General features: G+C 42.0%; 1 protein-coding gene across 2 annotated transcripts in view; it reads right to left on the bottom strand.

Annotated features, from left to right (window-relative positions):
- Positions 1-24,163, bottom strand: part of MID2 (midline 2) — a 137,518-nt gene that overhangs the window by 89,837 nt on the left and 23,518 nt on the right. For both annotated transcript variants that reach the window (XM_039331121.1, XM_039331115.1), the window contains one exon: positions 14,771-15,492. In XM_039331121.1, the coding sequence (XP_039187055.1) occupies positions 14,771-15,436 (666 nt within the window). In that variant the 5' untranslated portion in view covers positions 15,437-15,492. The remainder of the gene's footprint in view (positions 1-14,770; positions 15,493-24,163) is intronic.

Raw genomic sequence — 24,163 nt, 5'->3', positions numbered from 1 at the left:
GACAAGTCCCGCAACGACATCCGCCAATCTGAATGGCGAAAGGAAGAGCTGTTCAAAACCCGAACGCACAAAAAAATGGGCTCCCTTAACAAGTGACAGAGAGATGGGATTGCTTCATAACGAGGGCTGGTCCTCTTTCGAGTGAGTACAAGTCTGCGACTGCCAATATCTGGGGAAAGCTTCTCGACTATCGAGATAGGTTCAAAAAACACGTAGCGCTCCATGCAAAATTCACCGCAGTATGCTAATTCATGAGCTGAATATTCATCATGGCAAAAAAAAGGGGCATCTTGAATATTAAACTAGTTCTGGTTATGGCAGGAATCTTAAATGTTTTATCAAAAGGGATGGGAAGAAGGCAACTTATTTATTTATTTATTTATTTAATTTTATTTATATGCCGCCCAATCCCAAAGGACTCAGGGCGGCTTACAAAATTAAAACAATCATCTAACAATAAAACAATAAAATAAATACATTCATACAGCGTGTCCGATCATATCCCGCCCCCCCCCCGGGGACATCAGCCCCAGGCCTGCCGGAACAGGAGAGTTTTAACGGCTTTCTTAAAGGCCGGCAGGGTGGGAGTAGTTCGAACCTCGGGGGGAAGTTGATTCCACCTGGTCGGAGCCACCACAGAAAAGGCCCTTCCCCGAGGGCCCGCCAGCCGACATTGTCTGGCCGACGGGACCTGAAGGAGGCCCAATCTATGGGACCTCACCGGTCTCTGGGAACTTGGACACCTTCTTCCATTTAGCCTGTACAAGCCCAGGATGCCCTCTGTTGTAAAATAAAAATGAAGATAAAATATGGCCCTTATCACTCACCGAAGGTTCTTTGCTCCAAGCTGAGAATGCTATTCATTTTAAGTCAATAGTAAAAGAACAAGCAATCAAGAAATATGCTGGAAATCATCACGGGGTAGAGTAGCAATGAAGGCCTTGGGCAAAAAATTAGATGCCAGGATGTCAGGCCCAAAAAAACCCAGGTCCACAATTTGAAGGTTCGATTTAACTGATTTTGGGCTAAAACTTATGCATAGGAATCTTCTCAACTAACAGTCAGCTCCTGATTACTTTTAGAAAGTACTTTTAAAAGCCAACCCAGTGCTAGGCTGCATTAACAGAGGGATAGAATCAAGGTCATGTGAACTGTTCGTACCGCTTTACAATGCCTTGGTAAGGCCACATTTGGAATACTGCATCCAGTTTTCATCACCACGATGTAAAAAAGATTTTGAGACTCTAAAAAGAGTACATAAAAGAGCAACAAAGATGATTAGGGGATTGGAGGCTAAAACATATAAGGAATGGTTGCTGGAATTGGAAATGTCTAGTTTAATGAAGAGAAGGACTAGGGGTGACATGATAGCAGGTTTCCAAAATCTCAGGGGCTGCCCCAAAGAAGAGGGAGTCAAACTATTCTCCAAAGCGCCTGAAGGCAGACAAGAAGCAACGGATGGAAACTAATCAAGGAGAGAAGCAACCTAGAACTAAGGAGAAATTTCCTGACAGTTGGAACAATTAACCAGTGGAACAACCTGCCTCCAGAAGTGGTGAATGCTCCAACACTGGAAGTTTTTAAGAAGAGACTGGATAGCCATTTGTCCGAAATGGTATAGGGTTTCCTGCCTGAGCAGGGGGTTGGACAAGATGATCTCCAAAGTCCCTTCCAACTTTATTATTATTAGATAAAGATTCAACGGCAATCAAGGTGGCAATCAAGGTGGGTTGGATTTAGTTTGTTTGTGGCTACATAACAATCTAGGCTGATGCCTCTTTTCACTCCTCCCCCTGGTTCTGCCAGGCAGCACCCCAGAATATCTACAAGGATCAGAACAATGCAAGTCATGATATTCCCTGTGACACTCCAGAGAAGGAAAAACTGGACTCTGAAGCACAACGAGAAGTGTATTGACGGTTTTGCAACTTGATGCTAGAAAAGACTCTGGAATATCATGCCCATCCAAGAAAACAAAACAGATGTAGGAGAATATAATCATATTTTTCGGTACAGGTCGTCCTCCATTAACAACCAGAACTTCCATTGCTAATCAGAGCAGTTGCTAAGTGAGTTACGCAGCAAATCTGGCTTTCCCTATTGATTGTGCTTGCTGGAACTGGAAAGATTGCAGTTGGGAGCCCTGGACGCTGCAACTGCTGTAAATACATACCAGTTACCAAGTGCCTGAATTCTCATCATTGGATGCTGCCATGGTCGTAAGTGCAAAGGCCGATCATTAGTCACTTTTTTCAGTGCCCTTGTAACTTTGAAGGTCACTGAATGAATGATGATTTAAGTCAAGGACTACCTGTATGCTGGGGAGATGATTCCCCCCCCAATTTAAATTATAGTAATTATTTCACGGTACACACAGACATTTCTTGCAAAATTGTGTTGTCATGTACTTCCCTTTTTTTCCCTTCTTTGGGCTACATAAAGGTATATCTCCCTTGGTTACATACTGTACATTTCCATGGCATCTGTCCTTCAGCCTCACCAATCTTTGTTCTCCACTGAATACCGCAACAACATTGTCAGTTGGAGTCATCAAAGTTTCCTGGTCAGTAACAGGCAGACAGAACTCTACCATTTAACCTGTTTGGATATTATATTCAGATGCAAAAAGAATGACCCTCTTAGGATGGCAGAGAGCCACTGTGAGACAAATCACATTTTCATGTCATCTCCTACATCGGTTTCAATGCTTTTTTAATCTCCTTTGCCATTTTGAATTTCTAAGGCTTAGCCATTCTTCAAATTACTGAATTAGCTTAAAGTCCCAGTGTCAGGTTTATTGTCTTCAAAAACCAGCTGGCGCAGCTAAAGCATTTATAAACAGAACTGATTTGTCAGTCTTTGTTTCATGGTTATCTTTTAAGAAGAAAAACCCCTCAGGAGATTTACTAAATAGCACAACCAATTTATACCCGTTTGTGATCTCAAACAAATTTTACTGTGCCCCAAAAGGGGAAGGGGCTATCATTCAGAGCACCCACTTCAAGCCTGGAATCTCCTTGTAGGAATGGAAAAAACTGAAGTCCTGGGAAAATGCTTCCATATAGGACAATCCCAGACTACATGAACAATAGCCTCTTTCATTGGCTGGGTCTACAGCGCATGATATGCTAAGCCATAATGTGCTTTGCTTAGGTTTAGCTTCTCATGTTTTGTTAATCCAGTCAATGTGGTTAAAAATCATGGCTGATCCTGCAAGCTATTTTTTTTAAGCTGATAGGTATAAAAAATTCAGAAATGGTTCGCTAGCCTCCAGTCATACTTGCAAGGATTGTTTAGATGGCTTTTTAAAGGAATGCTCATCGCTCAATAAATGAGATGCTTCAAGAAATAAATATATGAAGTTTAACAATGCTGAAAGAAAGCCTAGAGATTTTTGTTTTAAAAAAAGTAGCTGTCATCCACCATTTGTCATTAACAAACTGCCCCTATATCATATATCCTGCAGTAGTCATATCTGATTTGTACTTTTTATCCTCCGCCTACACACAGTTATGGCTGACTCTGAATCTTTGTTAGGAAGTTGAAGCTAGGTCAACAAACAAGAGAGAAAGAATAAAATTTCATGCACATCCCCAAATCCTTGCAAGCCTCACCCACAGCTAGCCTCCCTGATTTAAACTAAAATTCCTTTCCCCAAAAAAGAGCTTGGAAAATAAACTCAATAAACTGTAGTTCCCCCATGATCCTGGTAATCCAAAGATGTGGGGGTCAGTTGCCTCAATCCCCTCATGCTGCTAGAGTAGCCATCCAACTGGTTTTAAAATGAGAGAAAGCTAGACTCTCAAATGAGGTCACACAACTGAAAAACAAAAGGAATGTTTGAGCAGTGAGGAGATTTTAGTCACCCAAAACCTGTTATGCAACTGCATGGCCTGGAGTCACCTTGAGCCACTGCTCCTGCAGAAGAGAATCTCTAATGAAATGCAAATTGCTTGATGGTGGCTAGTTTGGCCTCTTTTTCAGGGTTGCTTTTGTGTCAAGTTGAGTTCAGTTCAAGCATATCCACAGCTGAAGACCCAGACATGTGATCATGCCTGCAGAGACAAAATCATCTGATTCTCAGCATCATCTAAAACCCAATGCTTTTCCAACAGAAATGGGCCATCAGTTCCAACATCCATTGCCAATCATGGAATTAGAATGCAACAGTAGGAGAAGGACAACCAGAGACTGGAGGTGGCATCAAGAGAGGAATCATCCTAGAATCATTATGTTCCCACAAATGTTCAATCTCTCTCGAATTCTGTTAACTCTTATCTAGCACCAATTTAGTGCTGACCATTAGTTGACTAGATCCTTGTGTTTAGGCAGGAGCAATAAATCAGCTTAACTGGAACTTAACAAGTGGCCCTGGTTCTTCACACCTGACAGTGTAGAAATAAACAATAGTCGCTATTTCTGTCTTTGCCACCTATGCAGCCAAACATGTGTCAAGAATCAGTGTCTCCTGGAGCTCAGCAATTCTCAAAGCTAGCAAGAGGTACGTGCTATAATATTTCTCTTAGAATTATTCTTTAAACAAGAACAGGAATTATGCCCCCCAAAGCAGAACCCTGAAAATTCTCTCCCTCTCTACATCTATATATTCAATGTTTCTGACTCTCCCATTGGGCAGACATACTTCTGAACAATCCCAGATAGCCTAAACATAAAACAAAGAAGAGGCAAAGCTGCATCAGGTAGCAAAATTGGGGAGAAATTTATATTATATACTAGTCTTCCCCAACTGGTTACCATCCGGGATGTATTGAACTACAGGTCCCAAAATTCCTAGCCAACAAAGGCACAGGATTCAAAAGCATGGGGATTAGAGGCAGAAGAAACATTCATATACTTTGCATTTTCATATAAATTGTCTCAAACTTAACACTGAGCTAGTCTGTAGACCACAGGACAATTATTCTCCCAGTGATGGATTCACTGTACAACATTAAAGCACACACACATACCCCTTAGGAAGAATTGTGTAGTCAGATGCATAAATCACGGGAAATCATTTATAAAACATTATCTATTAGGAGAAAGAGTATCTGTTAGGAAAAACAGTATCTATTAGGAGAAATGCACCAAAAAGGACAAATGTAATGTGGATTTTTTTTAAAAAAAACCAAATTTTCAAAAGGATGCAGAACTGTGTTTTAGACTGATTCTGATATCCCTGTTAAATGCCTATCGTTGGGAAGGTCCTAACAGCAATAATCCTGCTGCAGTTATATAGATGACAAAAACTCCATGAAGACAAATCTCTTGCTGGAAAATTTTCTTCCTTTGACAAAATTTTACTCTGTAAAGTTTTCCAGGTAGAGATTTGTCTTCATGGGGTTTTGTCCTCTATATATGTCATCCATATATTTGACCAAGAGGAAAATAAGGGGGGGAGAGGACATCAAACGGGCTTCACCTATTGAATTTGGGTCTCAGATGTTGCACCCCTGAAAAAAAAATTGACAGCGAAGAATTTCCAGTTCTCCAGCTATTTCCTCTGACATCGATTCCTGCCCCTCCCTTTCCTCTGCCTCTGATACTTTTATCTAGGTCATGCTATGGCTTTTACAATAATTTACTTTCATTTTCATTAGATCTTTAGTGCTAAATTCTTAACAGTAACCAGCCTTCGGTACCGTTGCTTCATTTGATGAACCGCCAGAAATGGAACCAGGGCAGGAAGAGGTAGGAAAGGAACCAGCAATTATCACATTGTGAGTCTCCAGTCTTACCCCTTTTTTTTTTAACTTCCATTAAAAAGAGTGAAATGAACCATCTCAGACCTGAAAGGCTATCATTTCCTTCTTAGCTCCACTCATGGAAAAACCAAGACTGAGATGGTGGATTGTTTTGAAAACCGTAGATGAAAACACAGGATTGGGTCCAAGAAAACCTTTTCCCACTCTAGCCCGGTTCTACAAAACAGGTTATCCTTCTCTTCTGCACCAGCTTCTAATACTGGAAATAAGACCCACAAAGAAGGGGGGAAAACTGATCACCGTCAACTACAAGCAAGGCCAAGAAATCAAAGAATTACCCACCTGCAGCAGGTCGAAAGTCAAGTTACTGGAATGAAGAGGGTTAAGAAAATCTGGGGAACTTTTTATGATTGGCTGAAAAGAGAATACGGTTAAAAGATAGTTAACATCAATTTAGATGGAAGAAGAAGGAGCAGATAAGGAGGGAGACCCAGGCGACACAGTATTGAATAACTGGAGGTTATATAAATATTTATAGAAGTATATACCGAGAAGGTTAGATAAATAGAAGTATTAATGTAAGAGAAAATTAATCTTATTGTATATAATACAGATAGGGAAATTTGGAGAGAGGAGTTGCTCGGACATTACCCCTGAATTGTATCTGAAGAGGGATGAGAGGGAAGAAAGGAGAGGAGAGAGAAAAGAGTAAAGGAGGGGAGAAGGAAGTAGGAAGGTTGGAGGAGAAGAAGAGAAGTGAGGAGAAAGGGGAGGAGAGTGGTGAAGGAAAAAGAAGAGGAGAGGAAGAAGAGGGAAGTAGGGAAGAGAAGAAAGGGAGAAAGAAGGTAGAGAAGAAGGAGTGTGGATACAGTGAAAGGGGAAATGGGCGAGCAACACCAAAAGTCACGTGTATGTATTTATTTCATTTTATTAAAAGTATCTTATATATGAATGTAAAAAGAATGTATGTTAACATCTGATAAATATCACGGTATATGTATGGAGGAGAGTTTGGAAAAATAAAAAATTATTTTTTTAAAAAAAGAAGGATGCCAGAGGTTAAGGCAAGTGTGTCCATGTGTTAAGAGGTCAAGAGCAAGATGGTAGAGCTGGCATCATGATCAAAGGCCCTGGTGAATGGCAACCTTTCAACTGCAACTCTGAGCTTCGCATCTTGAAGAGTTTTGAACCCTTCTCCGACACCTTCCCACCCAACACCACCGAGTTAAGGTCAAAGAATAATCCAGGGAAAGAAATTTTCAAGACTGACCTATCCTATGTATGTATTTATTAAAGTTTTAGGCTGCCCATCTCACCTTGAGGCTTACAATCTCTGGTGGCTTACAATCAATAACGTATCGTATAAAACTTTAGAACATTAAAACAATAAATAGTAACCCTACAACCAGTTCAGAATTGATGAAGATGGGGAGGAAGGGGCCAAGAAGCACAAGGAGAGGAGGTGGAATCTTATTTAAATGTTGTGGAAAAACCACGATACTTACATCAGAAGACAAGACCACGAAGGGTTGGAGAAAACAGGTTTATTTGTGCACAATGGTTCAGAGCATTAGCATGACAGATTCTGAACCCTGAGTTACTCCCAGCATGTCATTTTTATACACCTTGCTGCCCACGCTTAACCTAATGGATGACTTCTTATCTACCTTTAACACACTAAAAGAGAGAAGTTCATATCTTGAGACCACACGCATAGAAAAAGGGAAGTTTATACAATGTGCAGAGAACCACACTCCCCTACACGTGTAATATCTTACACCATTTGTGACTTTCGGTTGGCACTTCTTGTAAAAATGTTCTTCATAGAATTGCACACAGGTCATCACACTCAGACAGTTTATAGTATTAATTAATGCTTTCAAAACATCACCTCTGTTAATTAAAATATAATTCAAAAGTACTTTATCATTTCTCTTAATGGCAATTTTCCATCTACATCAAAACCATTACTTCCTTCCAGAATGACATGCTCCCAGTGGGGGTCTCAGGCCAACTGGCAGAGCCAGGTCTTCAGGCCCCTTTGGAAGACCAAAAGGATGGATATGGACCTCATCTGAGGCTGGGGGAGGACAATGTTCCAGAGGGAGGGAATCGCAGCAGGAAAAGCTCTTTCTCCTGAACCCCACCAGCTGGAATTCCTTAACCAACAATTAAGCTGGTACAAAAAATAATCCCTAATCTAAGCTCAAGATATTCACAGGACCACCTGTTCCCACATCCTCTGCCCCATATTCACATCGCTAGATTGTCAGCAGGGTATTTTTGGAGATTCCAGCACAATGTTGACCCCAGTGACTTGTTCCTTTTTCTTTCTGATGAGATCTAAATGGCATAAACTATCAGGAAAGGAAGCCCTCTCTTTACGGGAATTCGGCTGAAAGTTCTGAATACCATTTGTTTTTCAGAGCCTTTGAAGACCTCTATTTTAACCTCTGCTTTCTATTGATTATGTTTTAATGGGGCGTTTAGTTGGGTGGTTAATGGATGCTTTTACACTGTATATGCGGTAAGCCACCCAGAACCATTAACACTGTGCACATTTTTTAAATAAAGAGTAAAGAACACACTGGGTGGTTTGCTCTCTGAGACTTCGAGAGACCACAATGCAAAATAAAAGCAAGACGTTTTTTCTAATTCCTGATGCCACGACAGAATTATTGGCCCCCATTGATTGAAGAGATTCTCAAGTCTCTTAACAAATTCAAGTCAGTCTCGGTGGAAGATGCTAATTGTTCTTTGTCATTCAAGGGAACGATGTCAAAAACAGGTACCTGCTTGGAATTTCACAGCCACGGGGATTCTCTATAGCAGAAAAACTCTGCAAAGTTGCAGTGGGCGGGTTCAAATTCTTAAACCAGTAAGCCCAGATTGTGGAATCTCTGCCGAGGTGGCGCAGCAGTTAGAGTGCAGTACTGCAGGCCACTTTAGCTGACTGTGTTCAGCAGGTCAGCGGTTCAAATCTCACCGGCTCAAGGTTGACTCAGCCTTCCATCCTTCCGGGGTAGATAAAATGAGGACCCAGATTGTTGGAGGCAATGTAAATATATATATATATATACACATTGCTTACTGGTGTACACCGCTTAGAGAGTGCTTGCACTTAAAGCGGTATATAAGCCTCATAAATAAATAAATAAATAAATAAATAAAACAAAACACTGGTCATGATACTTGGTCATCCAACTATGGTTGCATAAGTTACAGAATCTCTGGGTTTTGACTGACTTTTGCTCATGCTGCTTGCTCAAAATGTCAGATCCAGAAATATTACCTCGACATTTTCAAGTTTATTAAAAACCTTTAGCTCTAAAGACTCTCTTTTTTTTATAGGCTCTGAGATTCATAATGAATTCCACCCTCAGCACCAACTTCTCCACTGCCCTGTGAAAATCACAGAATGCAAAGCTCAGCTTGCCAGCTTCCATAAGGGCTGTTAAGATTTTCTCTTTTTTTTAATCCTGAGTGCTCTGGAATCACTGTGCTAAAATAACACGGTGCTAATGTGATTCTAATTGCATAGGTATATCTGAGAAATTTTTAATCGTTCTCTTTGATTCCAGTCACCCTGGCTGGGTTTCTGCATACATAGAAACACACAGTAGCTAGACCGAATGCATCTAGACCTCAGAAATAGACTTGTTATAAATATGAATTAATCCATCACATTCCTAGAGCGATTCCCTAAGAGGGCAAAAGACAAACCCTTCTAGCTGAATCACAAGGAACTCATCCTTAGGCTGAAGTGTTCAAAGGCTGAGGAAAGGAAGCAAATCGGCTTGCCTTGATAAAAGGATGTTTACCCATCTCAAAGAAGAGAGAGAAACGGGGACCATCTGAAAGCAAGCACTGCTGATTAGATTACCCAAAAAAATCCTCAACTGGAAACCTCCAAAACGACAAAAATCTTCTCTGCGGGACAAAGCAGGACTTCAAATCAAGATTGTGATGGGCCTTCGATTTTAGCCTTCTTCAACATGGTGGCCTTGTTGATTGCTACAATTCAAATCAAACCTAGTTGTATCCTTTCCTAAACCTCAGGATCTCCTGCACTACAATTCTTAGAATTCACCATCGTTTGAAAAGCACCAAGGGAAGAATGACAAAAAAATCCCCAATACAGCCAGCCCTAGAACAGTTCCTTTAGTGCAGGGGTGTCAAACTGCCAGCCCGCGGGCCAGATGCATCACGTGGAAGCCGCACCGACTGCATTGGCGGCAATGGCAAAACTGTCTCGATATGTTGCACGTGACGTCGCAAGTTTGACATGCCTGCTTTAGTGAATTCATTCAAAGTTACAACGGCACTGAAAAACAGGAACTTAGGACCGTTTTTCACCCTTACGAATCCTGCAGCATCCCCAATGGTCACATGGTCAAAATCCGGGCACTTGGCAACTGACTCATATTTATGACGGTCGCAGTGTCCCTGGGTCACGTGATTTTGCCACCTTCTGACAAGCAAAGTCAACGGGAAAGCCAGATTCAGTTAACAACCAGGTTACTGACTGAGCAACTGCAGTGATTCATTTAAAGCTGTGGGGGAAAAAATGTCGTAAAATGGGGTAGAATTCACTTAACAACTGTCTCACTTAGCAAGTGAAATCTTGGGCTCAATTGCGATTGTAAGTCAAGGACTATCTATAATGAGTTCTACTGATTTAATCTGGAGATTTCCTTCCAATTCTGCATGATCGAGCTTTTTGAGGCTACAAAAATAGGTGAAGGCTTTTCCTTTATCAGGGACGTCTGCTATGCACAATTTTCTTTCAAGTCTCTCTCCATTCCTGTTTTAAATATTGTAAACACCTTGAATTCTATTTCTGGGACTGCTGTTGCACGTTATCCATCCCGAAAAAAGTGAACTTTGTATTCATAAACATCCGTATGTTCTTTGCACGTTTGAAAGTGATTTTTTGTGAGCTAGCTAGGCTAAAAAGTGTATTTATCTGGAGAGTGACAAGTAAGACAACTGAAAACAGTTTACATCTGCAATGAGATTTGTTTAGACAAGATGAGATACTTTTCAATTCATTCTGCCAAAGACAGAGAAAATTGCCTAGGTGGCTGGTTGGCTAAAGATCTAATTCCTCATACAAATATGTGTGTGGGGTGTGTGTGTGTGTTAAAGGTAGACGTTTTCCCTGTCCAATCATTTCCAACTCTATGGTGCTCATCTCTGTTTCTTAGCGAAGGAAGCCAGCATTATCTGAAGACATTTTCCGTAGTCATGTGGCGAGAATTATATGCCAAGGAGCATTGTTACCTTCCCACCGAAGTGATACCTATTTAATTACTCGCAATTGCATGCTTTTGAACTGGTGGACAGGAGCTGAGGCAGGAACAGGAGCTCATCCCATCACACTGCGCTCAGGTCTCAAACCTGAGCTGACAGCTTTGCAGCTGACCAGCTCAGCATCTATAACTGCTAACACCATCATGCCCCTCACCTATATGCTGCATGACTTTTAATTTCCCAATTAATCATGTATCTTCCATTAAATCAAACATGAGCAGAATATTTAGAATGACAGTGTAGAATATCAGCAGAATAGCCCACTGCTACCACAAATATGCAACAGGCACATGTGCTGTAGTCAGAAAGATCAACATCACTCTTTGATGCGCACACGTCTGCTGTGTGAAATGAAAATCCAGCATTGTGCATAATGCTTCTTAATGCTGCAGATGAACATTCCTGTTAGTTTAAAACCCCATTGTGAATGTTGCAGGAAGTGCATTTTGCTACTTAAGGGTTAGGACGCTGAATAGAAATGCTTTGAATTTCCAAATCCCTGGCTGAAATGGGGGAAAAAAAATCAGACTGAAGCAGCTCAGCTTTGATCTGGTTCCCTTGACAGTTTTAACCAGTTTGGCAAAGATGAAAGAACCACAGCTATTTATTTGTCTTTGGGATTTCTCCTTTTGGTCTTCTAGAAACTCTTGTGGAATGGCACATCTCCTTCTAGGTCATTGTCTGTAACTTAGTCAACTGCAAAATTTGCCTTCCAAATTCTAAATCCATCTATCTCAATCTGGTATTCCTCAAATGTGCTGGAACTGCCAAATCCCCAGAGTTGTGCTGAAATTGATCGCATTTGCAACTCCAGCATAAAGTCAGACTAGGTTTCTTCTAAAGATCTGTAAGTACAAACCTTAAACTTGGTTATTTTTTGCTCTTATGTTTTAAATGTTAAAAAAAATGCTCTTTAATTTTCATTTTTACTGCATGGAATCAAATACATTTTTTTTAAAGAATTTGGACCATTAGCACATCCCTAATGAAATCTTCAGTGCAATTTGAACCCATTAATACACCCCCAAAGAAATCTTCAAGGGAATTTGGACCCTTAACAAATCACCAGTGAAATTCTCAATGGATTTTGGATCATTGACAAATTCCTCATGAAGTTCTCAATGGAAAAGTTGTCCCGGTCTTCTATAAATCTTGCCATAAATCTGCTATAAATCTTGGTGGAATATTCAAAAGATTTTTAAGAGAAAGATAAAAGTTTACTCCGCAATTGTTTTTGTTGGGTATTATTGTAGATTTTGATGTTAAAGAAACTAATTTGACGTTGAACCTTATAACAGCTGCAAGATTATTGGTGGGGCAATATTGGAAGAAAAACTTATTGCCTACTTTGGAAGAATGGATACTTAAAGTGTCTAATTTAGCAGACATGGAGAAAATCTCCGCCTATTTGAAGGATCATTTACAAGAAAAATATATTATGGTTTGGAGAAGAGGGATTGATTACATTTAGAAGAAATATGAGATTGAAAAGTATTATCTTTCTTTTGAGTAGATTTTAGATAATTATTATTAGTTTTAATTATTTTATTATTTTTGACTTAATTTGTTACTATTTGTTGGGAGAAGGAGTTAAAGTGTGTTATGGTTTTGATTGATAGTATAGTTAGTTAATGTTAGTTAGATTATGTTTATTTATTTTATTTTTTATCCTGTAATCAGCTCTGGGAAGTGGGGGAGGGGGGAAGGGCGGAGGCGGTTTATATTGTAATAAATTTATAAAACTTTTAAATAAAAGAAACGTCAAAATATAAATCTTGCCACTAATAAGTAGATGGTGCTAGGTTGGGATAGTAGGTCTGATTGGGCTGGAAAAGTGAGAAAGTATCCTTCCTTGATAATTGAACAAAGCAAGGGAAAGAAGGATCTATATATTCTAATTTTTTTTGCCTCCTACAGACATAGATGCAAAACTGGATCTGGTGGATCACCCTCCAGATTCCTTACCACACAGGCCAGCACCTCTGGACATGTGCCTATGTACCTTCCTCTTACTGTCAAAGAAGCTAAATCTAAAATTAAAAAGGGCAATTAAGGCCGACGATAGCTTGCGCATAAGCATAAACAGCTCTTAGGGAAGCAGGTGCAACATCAAAAATTAATATGCTGGAAAACAGTCTATAGAAATTCTGCACATTTCAGACTAGGGCTGTGGCTGTCAGCCCTGACAGCCATAAATCAAACCTCCCTCAAGGCATAAAACCAGTTTGTCAACAGCCGCTAGATCCGAAATGGCATCAGTTGTCTATTCTCCTCAAGGCAGGCTGCTCAAAACATTTATTACTTGGTGCAGCTGAAATCTGACTTACAAACACCCTCAAGTAGTTGAGAGGGGGGGAAAGGAGGAGGAGAAAAGCAGGTTGTTCCACTGAAGGTGCAGCAGACTTCAACTCGTTGAAAACAAAGTTATTCCTTAATGAATGATTCTTACTAGGAGAGGTTGGCTCCAATTCCTCCCACAGAGTAGACAGCCCGTCTCCTCACTTACATCGGCTCTCTCATTTACAAAATGCAGGACCTCGGGAGAAGGCTGGGCTGCCGAATCCTGACCATCAAAACCCCATTTTCATATAACTCTAGGATCAGTGGTGGGATTCAGCCGGTTCGCACCACTTTGGCAGAACCGGTAGCAAATTTTTTATTGCCCGGGCCCGGAATGGACCTCTGGAAGCGGCATCCACACAGAGAACCGGTTGTTCACCTATCTGAATCCCACCACTGTCTAGGATACAACACCTGCAAATATTGTTGAGTGCAAATGTATCTGTTAAAAAGAGCAACCAGTCGCTAGAATAAGGCGCATAACCAACCACCCAGAGGTTCCAGATGACTTACCAACCCCCAAACATCGCATCGTTAAAACTCAGCAACAAAAGTGGTGCAGTTTCAGGATGTATCTCAAATTTGAGGAAGATGGGCTTTAAAGGTGGGAATGTCGGGTGGGCCTGTCCCACCAGCCTCCTCCTTCCATTGCCATCCAAATCTGGCATAAAATAAAACCCAAAACACCATGATGCCTCTTTCCCACAGTCACTGTGTCACCAAATGGTTTCATGCAGCCTCCAGAAGTTTGGAAGGCTGAGTCACCTCTGGCAGCCATTTACCAGCTACCCTCTCTTGGAGTAAATGTTAAGAAAGACTTCAGGCTCAAGATACAGCTGTTGTCAAACTATTCCAGCTGTGCAGGACAGATAGGAAGATATAAAAGTTGCTATACAGGTGGACATACACTACTATCGTCTGGAAATGACTTACACCAAATGTATCTTCTTGCAGAATGGCTCTACAATTGTGGAAGAAAGAACAAGATGCAGCTGCTTTAAAGAGTCACCAAGAGCTGTTGAGTTCTGAAGCATCTTCATCCCTTGGAATCCAAAGCACTGCATTTATCCAAAAACTAAAGTCCTGATTTTGTCACTCACCTTTATCCTGTATCCTGGTTAGTCTGGGACACAATTGCAGGATTATTAACAATCTCCCCCACCCCACCCCCAAACAAAGTCCCTCCTTTGAATAAGAGTGTTGATTCAAGCCCAAGTAAAAGACAGAGGATGAAAAAAGTTTTATTATGATGCTTCAATCCAAATAATGTCCACTCTCCTGTTCACGCAATCTGCCACTTTCAAAACCGAGGCTGGATTATATCTAAATTCCACCTTGCTACCAAAAAAATACGATCTGGATTTTTCATATGGCACCCGTCCCTGCTTCGCCTGCCCACCACCTCTACTTACCTTCAGTTTCTCAAACCGGTCACTCAGGGACGCCACTTGGTGATCCCGGTGCCGCCCCACCAGTTTGCATAAGGCACAGATGAGCTGGTCATCAGCCACACAGTACATGTTCACTTTCTCATTCTCGTGCTCAAGGCACATCAGCCCCCGGAAGTGAGTGTCCGGCACAGGTTCCACCAACCGGTGGCTGGTGAATGGCTTCTTATTGGGGTGGGTGGCCCGCAGGCAGCGGTCACAGTAGGACACCTCGCAAGTAATGCAGGTCTTGACGGCGTCACGGGGAGGGTCCTGCTCGCAGAACTGGCAAGCAATCCGGTCCACCACTGTCGACATGGTCGGGCTGTGGCGATAGGTTCTCTCACGGTAGTTCTCACTAGGGGAACTGGGCCCACTCAGAGAGGCCTTTTGGAATCGGTCGATGATATTCTGCAAGGTCACATTGCGCTTAAGGCCTTCTAGGCCCCGATGGTTAAGGGAGATGACATGTCGGCAAGTGGGGCACTGGAAGGCAGCGATGGGCTCAAGGTTCTCGCCAGAGGAGCAGCTGGAGACCAAGATGCGATGGGCGCAGCTAAAGCAGAGGCTGTGAGCGCACGGCAGAAGGAGGGGGTCCTCAAACAACTCTAAGCAAATTGGACAAGTCAGTTCCGACTCCAGTGTTTCCATCTTTAGTTAAAACAATCTGGCTTCAGTGTTAAGAACGAGGGAGGCAGGTCAGTCATCTGCAAAAGAAAAGGGGAGTATGGAGAGAAAGGGACATGTTTAAAGCCAGGCATTTCCCACCCGGTCTCCAGGGAAGGGTAATCCAGAGCAGCATCTGGGGTTCTGCAGCTTCCCTGATATAATCGAATAAGACCACCTGCAGAGTTCCTTCAAATCTGGCCTTCTCTACCACCAGGCCTAAGATTCCAAATCTGATATGAGTTTATGGAAGTCCACCAAGTTTATCTCCGCGGTGTCCTCTAACAAAACTGCCCATCTCAGCTTGAAATCAGCTGGTTTTTCTCCACCTACTCAAGAATCGTCATCTCCTGTCAGTGAAAGTACTAAAAGATTATGTTTTGTTTATTTAATTGATTGGTTTCTGTAGCCGCCCATCTCAAGAAATGGTTTTCGATCCAGAACATCTACCATTAAAATTTTGAAAAAGCATTTTAAAACAATAAAAACAGCAGAAAGCATTAAAAACCATAGGAAGCATTAAAACATCTGCTTTGATGCTTAAATGTTCTGTACTCACTCTCTTATTCATTCACTCGTATCCTGAGTCAATGTTGTAACTCGGTGGTGGATTGTAATTGCCCAAGTTCAACACCTACATGAAAAGAATCTGTTTGACCACAGCAAGAGTCTGACTAGTTTGTAACTGTGCTCCATGTCTTTATCCACAGCTAGTATATAGTACCTGACATAGGATACATGATAGGATACATGATAGCCATTGTAAATTTCATCCTCCATAATTTGTCTAATCTTCTAAAGCATCTGTGGCCATCTCTATGTGAATTGACCATTGAACCATGCATTCTCCAAAGTGCCTGAAGGCAAGACAAGAAGCAACTGATGGAAACTAATCAAGGAGAGAAGCAACCTAGAACTAAGGAGAAACTTCCTGACAGTTAGAACAATTAACCAGTAGAACAAATTGCCTCTAGAAGCTCCAACACTGAATGCTCCAACACTGGAAGTTTTCCAGAAGAGTCTGGACAGCCCTGAACATGGGGTTGGACTAGAAGACCTCCAAAGTCCCTTCCAACATCATCATCATCATCATCATTATTGTTGTTGTTGTTGTTATTTCATGACACAGTATTTCTTTTATCTAGCCTAAGCTGACTTTTACTTTCTTTGCATAATGATAGGCTCTACTATTTCTTTGCACTACATATGTAATTTTATACTTCTCCATCACACAAGGGAACATGTTACACTGTTGTTGAAAAGTAGCATTTTGCATTTATTCCTTACGATAACTGATAGGAAGCATCAGATTCTTAATTTGTCAAGATGATCTAAGGCAGGCTTGTATCAATTTCAGGGCAGAGGACTCTTTTGAGAATCACGTTCGCAAAATTAAGTAAAATGGATATGGAAACTAAATGTATGTTTGTTTGTTTTATCACGTTTCTATGGCTGCCCATCTCATGTAGCAACACTGGGCAATGTACACAATAAAACAGTCCAAATAGATAAAAGCCCATTAAACATGCAACCAAAATAACTTTAAAAGATTTTGAAATGACTAAAAAATATTTTGAAATGACTAAAAAATATACAGAGAGTACATTTAGTCAACCTTCATTTTAAACATGGAGTCCTTGGTGTTCTCAGAGCTTGGATGTTTTCTTACAGATGTTTCATTACCAACTAGGTAACTGTCATGGTTCTGCCTGATGAACCCAACCAAGCAAACATCTTCAAGACATTCCAGTCTCGAAATGTAAAACTTTATTGAGTGCACCAATTCGGCACATTATGACTGCAAAACCAGCTGGAGCCAGAACCCTCCCAAATACACATAGTAAAAGCATAGAATTCTTCCTCCTGGCCAGGTCATATTGCCCAATCAAGCAGGAAAATATTGTTATGATAAAGCATCCTCCAGTCTACCCAGACACTTGGTAGAATGTCCTTGAATCTCCCGGTCTGATCTGGCCTCTTGGTCTGATCTGGCCTCTTGATCTTCGCAGCTCACATTCCAATCCCTTCCCTCCCCCCCAGGTTTGTTGGCAAGTTGGGAAGGAATATTTTTCACACCAGCAAGACTGTGCTTTGAAACTTGACAGTAACTTCTTCAGCACTGAAGATGTTACCTAATTGGGTAATGAAACATCTGCAAGTAAACAAGCTGAGAGAGCACCAAGGACTACACAGGTCATCCCTGAGCTACGAAGATTCTCTTTGATTGACATCATGGAACTATCTAGCAAGTTCCATTCTACCATGGAATCTCCAGGCCAGTTGATCAAACCATGTTTCAAGAGCTTTCTGGAAAGTCAATGGGGTTGGAGCCAGCTTCACCTCAAGAGAAAGGACATTTAAGAACATTTAAGTATGTTTTTAAATCAAGCATTAATGTTATCTGGATTTCATAATGCATCCTCAAGAGATGTTGGCATTCTTATCCACACTCTTTCAAACAAGACCAAACACGTCATAAGCATTCAACTCTTACATGTTCATTGAGAGTCTACAAACCCTATGAGAGGAATTATGCATGCTGCTCTATTGTTACTGTCCTCTAGTTTACATAGCAATCTGCAGAAGCCTCCAATGATGGTGCAGTGGAAGATCTAAAGAACAAGGACGCCAAATGCTAATTTTTATCTAAACGTTGGTAAGTTACACTTGTCCTGGAACTTAATCCTAACCAGAGTTTACATTAAATTTATGCTGAAAATAATCCTATACATTTTGCTTATAAGGAGACTTCACTGCCAGCTAAGATCTTATCAGCACAGAGTTATGAGTTATTTCTAAATCCCTTTCCAATTTTAGGATTAATTTTACTGTTAGTGGCTGTTTTTTTTTTAATAGCCAGATAGCCTTCCTTATTACAAAAGAGAAGCTTGGTAGTTCCCACTAAATTTTCTTTTCTTAACAATTGCTCCTGGTCTACAAGATTCAAAAGGATGAGCCTTCCGTTTTGAATTAATGCATCTAATGGTAGTTTAAATCAGGAACAAACAACTTTTTTTCTGGCTTATACCCAGTTTCTAGAAGACATGCACTAGATCATCCCATACAGTAGGATGCAGAAATATACAGTACTCAAAATTTGGCAGAATTTACTTGAATTCAATTTGAATTAAATAGCAGAACTTGGCAATACTACTGCTTATCTGTAGTTAATTATTCTTCCATACTCAGTGCTACAATTTTGATGGCAGCTTTCAAGAGGCAGCTGGCAAGGCCATAGGTTGAGCGTCTGAGGTAGTATTGGCCCTTTTGTTAGATGTTTTATCCCGCTTTTATTATTTTTATAAAACACTCAAGGTGATGAACATACCCAATACTCCTTCCTCCTCCTATTTGCCCCACAACAGCCCTGTGAGGTGAGTTGGGCTGAGAAAGGAACTGGGCCAGAGTTATCTAGCTGGCTTTCATGTTTAAGGTAGGACTAGAACTCACAGACTCTTGATGATGGGCCCAGAGTCACCCAATTGGCTTCCATACTTAAAGTGGGACTAGAACTCACAGTCTCCTGGTGATTGGTCCAGAGTCACCTAGCTGGCTTTCATGCTTAAGGTGGGATTAGAACTCACAGTTCCCTGGTGATTGGCCCAGAGTCACCCAATTGGCTTTCATTCTTAAGATGGGCCTAGAACTCACAGTCTCCTGGTGATTGGCCCAGAGTCAGCCAACTGGCTTTCACACCTAAGGTTAGAAGTCCCAGTCTCCTAGCTTCCAGCCTAATACCTTAGCCACCTGACCAAAGTGGCACTTTTTGTTCTGGTTTATTCCTGATGTCTTTGCCCATACCCATCACGTGTTCTCCAAGCAGGGCCCTACAGATGAGTTGGATCATCCTACCCATCATCTGCATCCAGATTGGGAAAGGCTGAAGCATGTAGACAAGAAACCTTTCCACAGCAATCCAGAGGAATTGAATAAGGCGTGGGGAGACTTTTCGTTCTGAAATGTGCAAACCCAATTTTATCCCTGAAAGCAGCCGATCCCAAGAGTCTAAGTTAACATGTGCCAGCCCTCCGCACTTAATGACATGTTCTCAGACCCATCAAAGTGCTACCTAGCCAGGCACACTATAAAACAGGTACTGTCAAGGCCATCGATCGAATAAAACCGTAATAAGGTGTTGGAACGTCTTCAGATTTGTCTCTGTGAGACAGGATGATACATACCACTCTTTCGGAGACACGAAGTCATAATGAATAGATTGAAATAGGATTTGCACTCGGGGTGAGGGGTAAAGCAGAGCGGTGAATGAAGCCTTCCGTTGAGGAAGGAAACTGACAACTCAGCAAAACTGAAACCACCAGTTCATTTCTTCCATGCAGCCATTTCTGCACAAGCCGACGACAAGGGCCAGTGGATGGGAAGAAGCAACGCCAAAAGAGGAAAAACAGAGAGGACTGTTTTCATGCATAAATATAACCCAGAATTTTAAGCCAAGCTGGTTCACCTGCTGTATTGAGCCCTAAAGAGTAGCATCATGTTCCATGTTCAACAAATGACATTATACAGCTTACAATGAAGTGTAAATTCAATCAGACCAATACGCTTGTTTAGCAACTGTTCAAAGTTACAATGGCGCTAAAAAAAAGTCACTTAATTATGGTCCATCGCAACATCCCCTGGGTTATTTGATCACAATTCAGGCCCTTGGCCACTGGAGTGTATTTACTATGGGTTGCAGCATCCCACTCTCACGTAACTGCCCGTTTGCGACCTTCTCAGCCAGCTTCAGGAATCATGTGATCATTAAGTGGATCTGGCTTCCCCCAATGACTTTCCTGTGTCAGAAGTCAACTGGGAAGGTCACAAATGATGATCACATGACCCTGCGATGCTACAAGTGTTGTAAACACATGCTGGTTGCCAAGCATCCGGAGTTTGATCACGTGACTGTGGAAATCCTGCAATGATTGTTAAGTGTTAGGACCTCCTTTTTTCAATGTCTTGGTAACTTTGAATGGCCGGTAAACAAATGGTTGCAAGTCAAGAACAACCTAGAGTGAGTGTTCCGTCCATTATACAACGAGAAATATTTGAACAAGGAGAGAAAGAATTTTTCTTGATATGAAATTTTCTGCATGAATTTTACCTGTGAACTACAGTAATTCTTTAAGACACTGAAAGTTGTCTTTTACCAAAGCCAAACTCTTGCTCCATCGAGTTTTACGTTATCTGAGACTGGCTGGGGTTCCCCAACCTTCTAAGAAGGTCTTCTCAGCCTTTGCTGCCAATGCAGCGAATTGGGGATCTATTGAATAAATATCATGAGTGGCTAACTTTTATTTTAGGGTGAGGGATCTTGCACCTAAGAGCTGCAATGATGATAGAATAACAGAGTTGGAAGGGACCTTGGAGGTCTTCTAGTCCAACCCCCTGCTCAGGCAGGAAACCCTACACCAGTGATGGCGAACCTTTTAGAGAGCGAGTGCCCAAACTGCAACCCAAAACCCACTTATGTATCGTCGGGTGCCAGGTGGGTATGGCCCATTGGGTGGGTGTGGCCCATTGGGTGGGTGTGGCCCATTGGGTGGGTGTGGCCCATTGGGTGGGTATTGGCCCATTGGGTGGGTGTGGCCAATTGTCTGGGCGTGGCCCATTGGGTGGGCATGGCTACGGTGGTAATAGCAGACTGGGTGGGACTAAAAAGTTCAATCAATCAATTCCGACTTTGCGAGATCTTTTTTTTCCCCTGAGAAGTTGAAATTGATTGATTGAACCTTTTTTTTTTTGGTACACGGCGGGGGAGGCCTAAAGCGAAAAGGTTTTATAAAACCCAGCTGAAGGCCTAGGACTGGGGCGATGGCGCGCGTGCCCACAGAGAGGGCTCTGTGTCCCACCTGTGGCACGCGTGCCAGAGGTTCGCTACCACGGCCCTATACCACTTCAGACAAATGGTTGTCCAGTCACTTCTTAAAAACACCTCCAGTGCTGAAGCACCCACAGCTTCTGAAGGCAAGCCGTTCCACTGATTAATTGTTCTAACTGTCATCCATGCCAGGATTATATAGGTGAGGTGAGATTTGGGGAAATGTTTGCCAATTGGTAGAAAATCTTACCAATTTTGAGCAATTGTGGGCAGAGAATCGGCAAGGGGCCTGATGTTCCCAAGCTCCTGCCTCTTTCGTGACTTTCATAATTTTATCTTCCTTCCTAACCTTGCACAAGAAGCCAGGGTTTCCTAAATCTTCCCCAGTTGACAGGAGAGACAGAGATGGCATAAACTGACAAGGGGCAAGGGGCAATTTCTCCCTGGCAAAGATGAAGTTGTCAACTTGATCTCAGGCTTCATTCCATCACACCGAAGATGGATTGAAAGCTCGTCCATCTTTTTCATGCAGACTGTAAGAAGAGAAGGGAAAATCCTTCCCAATCTGCAGATTTATTTGTTTTTTAAAAAAATAATAATAATAATGGATGGAGGAATGCTCTGTCTAGAGACTGCCAAAGTAACGTGTTTGTTTTTTGTTTTTGTTTTTTTTTAAATCAACCACCTTGCAAGATTTCAGAATTTTCTTTGCGTAAGTAGGTGGGGAAAGATGCAGAATAAACAAGAGAGCTCAAACAGGATAGTGGCTTGTCCCATGTGGTAGGAAGTAAAACAATACAAATTCTAGCTTAAAGGGGAGTTTTGTGTTACCTAATTGCTAACTCTCCTTCATGGATTACTGCCTTGTCGTGGCAAAAGGGCTTGCATAACTCAATGAAACTATGAGCTATGCCTTGCAAGGCCACCCAAGACGGACAGGTCATAGCAGAGAGTTCTGACAAAATGTGATCCACTGGAGAAGGAAATGGCAACCCACTCCAGTATCTTTACCATGAAAACCCCATGGACAGTTGAACTATGGTGCTGGAGAAGACTCCTGTGAGTCCCCTAGACTGCAAGGCGATCCAACCGGTCAGTCCTAGAGGAGATCAACCCTGACTGCTCTTTAGAAGGCCAGATCCTGAAGTTGAAACCCAAGTATTTTGGCCACCTAATGAGAAGGAAGGACTCACTGGAAAAGAGCCTGATGCTGGGAAAGATGGAGAGCAGTAGAAGAAGGGGATGACAGAGAATGAGGTGGCTGGATGGAGTCACTGAAGCAGTAGGCGTGAGCTTAAAGGGACTCCAGAAGATGGTAGAGGACAGGAAGGCCTGGAGGAATGTCATCCATGGGGTCACGATGGGTCGGACACGACTTTGCAACAACAACAAGAAATTGCTAACTGGAGCTGAGGTTCGTTGACTTGCCTCAAAACCTTAACTTTTAACCCCGGTGACACGATTTGGCCCCAGTTCTTTTTACTTGTGCCACGAATTGGAACAGAAGAGCCTTCTCCTATTTAGATGGGGGGAGGGACAGTGTCTGCTTTAATTCTCATCTCTTTATTTTCCCAGAGCACCAAAGATGGAACCAGCTGTCAGGAAAGCATCTAGCAGTATTGTAAACAATCTAACCAAATGGCCTCACAGTCCCTGTTGTTAAACTTCCTAATCTACAGGATCAAGGACCCAACTGCTCCACTTTTGACAAATGCAAACAAGAGCTTGAGAAAAAGCAAACAAGGGCATCAATAATCACAAAGCCTGGGAAGAATTTGTGTTGTGTGGGCTTCTGGGCAGCTATGAAGCATATCCTCCAGTTGCAGGGGACAAAGATTTCCTGAAGCCTGCTCTCTTTCGAGAACGCAAGATGTTTCTTCAAAAGGCAACCAAGGTTGGTTTCTTGGCCAAAGATGCCTTGGCACAATTCCAGTTCTGCCAGACCTTCTCAACCTTGCCAACTTTAGGATGGGTGGGCTTCAACTCCCATAATTCTTAAAGTTTTTAAAGTGGCTAAGGACCAGGGGTCTTCAAACGTGGCAACTTGAAGACTTGTGGACTTCAACTCCCAGAATTCCTCAGCCAGCCAAGGCTGGCGGGCTGAGGAATTCTGGGAGCTGAAGTCCACAAGTCTTCAAGTTGCCAAGTTTGAAGACCCCTGTGGTAGACCAAGGGATGGGCATCTTCGACAGCTGTTGTTTTGTCTTTTTTCATTATTTGCCCCCCCTCCCGAGAGCTTCTGTGAAGGTTCCTGGTGCCATCACAACATTACAAGTAGTCCTCAACGTACAACAATTGAGCCCAAAATTTATGTTGCCAAGTGAGACATTTGTTTTAAGTGAGTTTTGCCCCATTTTACGATTTTTCTTGCCACGTTTGTTAAGTGAGTCCCTGCAGTTGTTAGTCACATGGCTGTTAAGTCAATCTGGCTTCCCCCACTGACTTTGCTTGTCAAAAAGACACAAAAGGGGATCATGTGACACACAGACACACACCAGGACGCTGCAACCATCATAAGTATGAGCCAGCTGCCGAGCATCCAAACGTAAATTACGTCACCCCGGGGATGCTGCAACAGTTGTAAGTGTGAAAAATGGTTGTGAGTCCCTTTTTTCAGCAGCGTTGTAACTTTGAAGTGTCACTAAGCAAACTGTAAGTCGAGGAGTATCTATACTAGACTGAGCACAGCCAAAAATTGTAGGTAATTGGAAAGGGAAGATATTTAAGGTGATTTTATAAATTTCTGTGTTTCCCCCCCCTCCCTTTAACATTGCAAATAGGGACTACGTTTGGTTAATAGGGGAAGTTGGGGTTAAAAACAGCAATGCTTTCCTTTTAGTAGCAGGTGGGTACAGCAGTCCAACAGCAATTAGTTAAGACCAATAGTTTGT

Source organism: Crotalus tigris, unplaced genomic scaffold (assembly GCF_016545835.1).
Source record: "Crotalus tigris isolate CLP2741 ecotype Arizona unplaced genomic scaffold, ASM1654583v1 scf7180000017622.5263843, whole genome shotgun sequence".
In the NCBI taxonomy this organism is placed as follows: Eukaryota; Metazoa; Chordata; class Lepidosauria; order Squamata; family Viperidae; genus Crotalus; species Crotalus tigris.
Note: the sequence above shows the minus strand (reverse complement) of the source record. Positions and strands in the feature narration are given on the sequence as shown.